General features: G+C 43.0%; 1 protein-coding gene across 1 annotated transcript in view; it reads right to left on the bottom strand.

Annotated features, from left to right (window-relative positions):
- Positions 1-1,507: 1,507 nt before the first annotated feature.
- The window catches only part of HOOK3 (hook microtubule tethering protein 3), a 30,976-nt gene continuing 25,277 nt past the window's right edge, over positions 1,508-7,206 (bottom strand). The window contains exon 12 of the mRNA XM_010725975.2: positions 1,508-4,192. Within this exon, the coding sequence (XP_010724277.2) occupies positions 4,177-4,192 (16 nt within the window). The 3' untranslated portion in view covers positions 1,508-4,176. The remainder of the gene's footprint in view (positions 4,193-7,206) is intronic.

Here is a 7,206-nt window from a genome sequence, read left to right as displayed (position 1 = left end):
AAAGGTCTTACACCCCCAGCCAGGTGCCATGGTCAAGCAAATATTATCTGCCGTGGTCTTGCAGTCACATCCGCCAGCTCCCTCAGCACTAGTAGGTACGTCCCATCAGTGCCCGTGGTTCAGTTTGCTCTGTGTTCCCTGACCTGATCCTCTTCCAGCAAAGATATATCTTCCTTGCTCCAGCCCTTCAGACTGGCCTCTGGGACTGAGGATTCCTCAGGATCAGTCTTGCTGGTAAAGACTGAGGCGAAGAAAGTAACCTTTTCCCTGTGTTAGAAGGCTCTGCTTCAGCAGTGGGCCCATGTTTTCCTTAGTTTACCTTCTGTCACAGATGTACTGTGACAAGCTCTTCTTGCCTTCCCTTGCTAGATTCAACTCCAAATGGGTTTTAGCCTTCCTAACTCCAGCCCTGGATGCTCTGTGCTCTCCCATCTTACCTGTCCTTACTTCCACCCTTTGGGCACTTCTTTTTTGTGTCTGAGTCTGGCCACGTGGTCCTTGTTTATCCATGCAGATCTCCTGACATTTTTCCCCTTCTCCTGGGGATGCAGTGCTCTTAGTGGAGATGATCCTTGATTATTAGCGAACATTCTCATGCCCCTCATTCCTCTAAGGCTTCATCTCACGTAACTTTACCAAGCAACTCCTTGAAAAGCCAGGTCCTGGGCTGTGAGCTTTCTGTGCACTCTCCTCACCCCCAAAAGGTGATCACTACAGCCAAGGCTGCCTTTGACCTTTACATCCCCAAGGAGCCCTACAGCAGTCACATACAGCACAACCCAGCCCACAATGAGACTCTTGACTGCTCTCTGCCTCCAGCTCACACTGCCTGTAGGCCTGTCTCCTCTTTCCTGTGGCCAGCCCTTCACCCATTGCCCCAACCCTCATCAGGGGTGTTTCTCCCTTGCTGCCATGCAAGGACAAGCCTGTTGCCATTGCAAGAGGCTTCAGGGTCTCTGCACATCCTTCTCAGCTCCAGCATCACACATGACACACATATGGGCCCCATCTCTCACTAGCTGTTGTCCTCTCATAAGCAATATTCACTCGCATCCAACACTGCCTGCCTGATCCCTCCTCCTCAGCCTTCCCACCCAAAAGAGCAAGGCTGCCTATTAATGCAGAAAAGAAGGATAATTGTTCCCATCCATACCAGCAGAGAGGTTTCTTTATGCTTTGTTATCTCTAGAGCTAAACTTCCATTAGCAAGACAAAGTTCTGTTACATCCTCAGGTCAGCTTTGGTCTTTCCAGAAGCAAAGCATGCAGGTAGTTTGTTTTGCAGTGGCTGACTTTAAGTGTTCTTCAAAGGCAAGAGTGACATTATCTGCATTCTTCCCACTCTGCTGAGGCCTGTGCTAAGCAGTGACTGAGTATAAAGGCTGCTACCAGCACCCATCATCACTTACTGCAAACAGCAATTCAGGCTCCAGCCAGTAACTTGATTATGAACTGTGTGTTGGCCTCAGTTTCAGTAATTCAGTACCAAAGAAAGGCAAAACAAGCACTTTTATTTTATATAAGCCTTTATTTACAACTTGTTTAACAACTGTACACTCTTCTGTAACCTTGAAAGCATTAGTGTATTTGACTGGGAAAAAATATTAAACCTTTTGATTCTAATGACCATTACCGAGTATTTTTTTGTCTATGTACAGATATGTATATTAATACTGCTACCATGACAATCTGGTAGTTACACAACTCATAGATGAACCGAAATGGGAAATTTATGTTTTGACACTCTATAAATTCATTACTTTACAGAAAATATATCACTGTCAACTTCACAAACAGTTACTTTGATAATTGGTCAACACTTAATTTGGGACTGTCAAACAAGCTGCTATGAAGGAAGTAGAAGAGTTTCTACGCAGCGTAAATGAAGTTAGTACACCAGAGACATGCTGGAGGTCACACAGAGACGTGGCACTTTGCCGCCGCTTCAGTGAACTCAAACACGCTTTGTCAAGCTAAACACAATTACATATAAATGTCTTCAGGCTCAAGAACAACTGATATGTAGTTTCTAACTGCACAGACCACGTGGAGAAATGAGGTACAGCTCAGCTTCAGCTTGGGATGCCCTTGCAGGCAGGTGTGACAAACAGCTATCCCCGCACACCCTGCGCAGGGCCGCCCCGGCCCCGCACCCAGCTCGGCCTGGAGAAGGGTGCTCCCAGCTGAAGCTGCACTGGCGATGGGAAACAAACTATGCCTCACACACAACAGAAAGGAGGTTTTTCTATAAAGCTTGCCCTGACACAGAGCGAGGGATCGATGGCTAGGACCTGGAGAGATGAAAACCCTTTAGCTCTGCTAAGCTCAGTCCGATGGAAGTGCCGCTGGCACTGCTGCAGGAACGTGTGACACGTCACGGTCCTGATCTGTCCTGCAGGTCACATCAGACGTCACTGGCCCAGGTCCCGGTGGACCAGGAAAGACATATCCCCATGTGGGAGTCCCGATGGGCTGTCAGCCGCAGGCTCCCTGTCTGCTATGGTGTCTGGCATGGTGTCCAGGAGGGAACCCGGCACACGCTTCTCACTGGGATCCTCACGCTGGCCCTCCGACTCCTGCAGGGCCTGTTGCAGCCCAACCTGCCCTACCCTGCTGAGGTGACACGGGGACTGGCTCTGCCTGTTCTCCAGCTCTCTGCTGCAGCAGGCACAGTGCCTGAGGGCCGAGCACCTCAGGTGTCCCAGCACAGGGGTCTGTGAGAGCCGAGCACCTCTGGCGTCCCAATGCGAGGGCACAGCCTTTCAAGGCCCCAGGTGCTTGCAGGGACCGACAGGCACACCATGTCTCCAATATAGGGGTGCTCAGGTAGAAAACAGGGCTCACCGATACACTACTGCCCAAATAAGCAAAACTATTCCTGGAGTAAGCTCATGCATATATTTTTGCAGGATTAAGATCCAAGTGAGCAAGAATGGGGTTTCTCAAGAACTGGACTTCAACCGAACAAACTTAAGGTTTTCTCCGTTCGGATTCTTTTCAGATGTGGAGGGCCCTATGGCCTCATCTGACCTGTTACATGCTAACTGCTACACAACGAACACCCTAACTTACACCACGACAGTACTCCCTTGCCTTCTGGATCTTGCCAGTACTGGGCATCCAGCACAGAACAAAGATACAGTAGTACAAATGTGCAGATATTTAAAAATATTAAATAAGCAGCTTTTAAAAATTAATAAAGGCAGCACGAAGCATTTTGAGTTATACTGTCTAAATATTGCAAAAATCTTATAGCTAAACTTCGTAATACAAAGAAACAGCCAAACTAGTGCAACTGGAAATGAAATAGCTAAGACTGCAATAATGAGAGAAAAAGAATAGTACAAGTAAAATATAAACAACCCAAATTACAAACTATCAAGGACAATCTGCATAATACTGAAAGTGTGGCCAGCTTTCATGTTTATCCCCATTCACGTACTTTCCTTGGATTGTTTAACAATTGTACACAGAGTGGAAATAAAAAGTTTCTGAAAGAAACAGACAACACAGCTAAGATGTATAGAGAAAAATACAACAGCCATAATCTACTGTGTATATACATAGTAAGGAAGCAGGCAGTGTCTGTGAACAAAGGACTGCACAGCCGTTTGCCTGTCTCAGAGTTTATCTGACGAACCTTAATCGGCTTCCTAAGGAAGATGAGCTGGCCAAGCAGCCGCTCCTCCTTGACTTCATTTTTAATTTGTTTAAAGACTCAAGGTATATCCTTTAAGGGTGCAGGTGCTTTGAAGTTTTAAAAGTCACCAAAAGGCATTTTTAGGAACTCGTTAAGACTAGATTTTTATAGTTCAGAATATGCAAATGTTGCAGGAAGTCTGTGTGTTAATGCTGTTAATCAATCAGAATTAAATGGACAGACAGAAGTAAATGTAGAGCTGACAGTGCTCTGTCAGTTTGCAGAACGCCTCCTGTAGAGTTCTGAATACTGGATTTCCGCTCTTTTAGCCCCATAGGAGACTTTTTGTGAAGAGAAAGAGTAAATGGAAGCGGAAAATGGGAAAGCCACTCCCCAAGATGGCAAGCTTCTCTGCAAGTAGATCTCCCTTTGAAATCAGATGCCCGTAAGTGTAGAACTGGTTAAGTTTTGGTTATGCAGTCTGGACAGAAAAGCAAGTCATGCACTGAACAGTCCCTGTTATAATAATGCTGCAGGTCATGCAACCACATCACTGCAAATAAAAGAATAAAGAAGAAAGTTAAAAAGCAGATAACATTATCATTACATTAAAAAAAACAAAGACAACAGAGAACAGAACAGGCATTTGCAAAGTAGCTCAGTAAGGCTGCCTCTCCTTACAGTTGTGCAAATTCATGGGGTAAACATCTCTGCCAGAGCAACTCTTAAATTAACAGGAAGATTATATGTCAAAATTTGAAAGAGAGACGAAATAGCTTCGAACAAAGCCTAAATTTAGACATAGTTCAGTAAAATTTAGACCTATCTGCATAAAGTCTTGCAGGGCACCATTCTCAACTAACACAGCTATGGAAAGTAGGGACGCTCTTCTAGCATTCTTGCTGCTTATAACTAGTTGAAAAAATACAACACAATATAAAGTGAAAGTTGCCTGTCCAATGCTGTGCACAGTCATATACTAAAACACAATCAGGGGCAGAATGGCTCTGCCTGAGCCTTCAAGCTCTGAATGCCAATGAACACTTTTAAAGCTAATCCTGTGCACAGTGATAAAACAGTATCAGTGCCATCCTACCCTGGCAAGTTCCATTAACTGCATGCAAAACCAGGTTTTAATAACAAGAATATGGTAGGATTCTTGTTAAAATACACAGAGTAGGTGCCACTGAGCAGCACTAAGGGCACATCACAGTACTGTGTAAATGAAGCTAAGTCTGGAGAATAACCAGATAGGTTGCCACACTGCTCTATCTTTGCTGATAACTCTTCCTCACGGCAACTGAACTGGAGAGGTGGGATCATTTTACCAACGTGGCTACAGTGCTTTCAGATTCCCCCCGTAACACAGCATGGCACAGCACTAACTGCCCCTTCTCATTTTCACTCATGGAGACGATAACAAAAAGAAAAGTATCTCCACCAAACTGAAATCATGCTGTGCAAACTGTTGCTTTCCTTACTTCTTCCACTCTAGAACTGTACGGGATCAAGCATGGTTTAAGGACAGTTCCTGTGACAGGAAAATCCAGAATGAGGAATACTTATTAGCTAAATGCAAGGACTTACTGAAAAATAACAACAACAACAAAAAAAAACAACCCACCCTTCAGCTACAGGTTCTGCAGCCTGTAAATCTCTTTTTTTTTTTTTTCTTTTCTCATCCACCAACCCAGAGCACTCACTGTAGTTGAAAAACAAACAGAAAAATACATACAGAAATCAAATGGAACAAAAATAGAAAATGCTTTAAAAGAGCACATTCAAAGCAGACCTTGAGTGTATATTGGAGTGATTACTGTCTGCTTAAGATGTGCAGTTATGCTAGCTTTGCACTGCCTGGCTGAGTGCAGAAAGTTACAGAGTTCAGGATTAACTAAATTAATATTACTGTAGTTAGTCAATAGAAAAAGAAAAGTCCATCCTACATAAGAATACATCTACTGTACTATGTATAGATCAGTATAGTCTACTTTTTATAATTCACCTATTATGTGGGTCACTCCAAAAGTAATGCCTCCTATTTATTTTCACAGAAATGACAACAGATAGAAAGAGTACAATAATACTAATTGATAGAGCACATTCTCAGCTACAAATCAGTCTTTTTTTGGTTGTTCTCCATAATCATTCACCAAGTATGGATGAATGTCAGTGGGTGCCATTTTTTCCACATGAAGGAATTAAGCTACACACCTCTGTTTTACCCACACTCTTGCATTCAGACACCATTGTGTCAGAGCGCTTCTCTGCTGCCATCAGTCCCGCAGCAACAACATGTAACAAGATGCTGGGGGGAAGGATCCACCTCTACTGCTGTACTGCCAACATTCACCTCTGATGTCGTGGACCAACATCATAAAACAGGAGGCATTACTTTTGGAGCACCTCCTGTACACTGTTCAGACTTACTGTTTAGCAGTGCTTCAGGTGTCCTATTGTACATAAACGTGATATGATAGGTTTTTCTTTGGGACACTAGCACTTCTAAAGAGGTCTTATCAACTTTGGGCAGTATATTCTCTTTCAGGGCTGTATCAAATCCCGATTCATTTGAATGCCCTTTTCAAACAAGCAGTTCTTACGCTGTTCTAAAATAACTGCCTGTTGATTTCTTTGTGACTTTGAGTACCTCTGAAGATGAATCAATACTTGCAAAATCTCCTGTGAAGGCAGCAATACTCCAGAAGATGACAAATGTGAAACATGATAGTACGTTCCCTTAACATAACCTGTTGTTTCCTCTGCACTGTCTCCAGACCAGGTCAGATTATTTTGCAGATGACCCGTCTTGCAAAGGAGTGACTTTAATTTTCTTGTCAGTCCAAAATATTCTAGTTACAAATAACCGAAAGCTCACTATTACCTTGGTGTATTATTTCTCAGAGGGACACTTCCCTCCATGTTCAGCATGAGAACTGATTAGCTGTACTTCATTACAAGCAGTCAATAAGTACTTTACAACCTCCTTAACTTCTCTGTAATCTCATGTTTCTTTTACTCACTGGGATGATTCCAGCATGCTACAGCCTCAGAAAGGACAGGAGCTAGTAACCACTATTTTGTAATATAATCACCAAAGTAAGAAGAGCAACACAGCACCTTTACTTTGAGGTCTAACACCAGACTCTCCCCAATTATTTCTGATGAGCATCTACTTTAAGTTAACTGCCCCTAGATTTCTCTTTCTGCAGATTTCTTAATGTTACTTACTGGTTACTACTACTAAGGTTTCTTTTTCTTCCCACACGTATTCCTTCTACATTTTCTCCATGTTATTTCCTTTAGACGTTTTAAACAAGCCACTCATCATATCATCTTCCAGAGCCATGTCAACACCACTTCACATTTTTATAATTGCTACAGAATACAAAGTGGACTATAAATTCCAAGACGTGTGGCATTATAATGTCATCTTTATTATATTCAAAGATTTTACTGGTACTGTTACGTACAGACTTTAAGATCTCTCTCAAAACAACTGTTACTCTCAAGAAAAAAGTTTATTCTCCTTGTTACTCACCTCTGATGACTAAGAACTAAAATCTT

The sequence above is a fragment of the Meleagris gallopavo genome, chromosome Z, assembly GCF_000146605.3.
Source record: "Meleagris gallopavo isolate NT-WF06-2002-E0010 breed Aviagen turkey brand Nicholas breeding stock chromosome Z, Turkey_5.1, whole genome shotgun sequence".
Taxonomy (NCBI): domain Eukaryota; kingdom Metazoa; phylum Chordata; class Aves; order Galliformes; family Phasianidae; genus Meleagris; species Meleagris gallopavo.
Note: the sequence above shows the minus strand (reverse complement) of the source record. Positions and strands in the feature narration are given on the sequence as shown.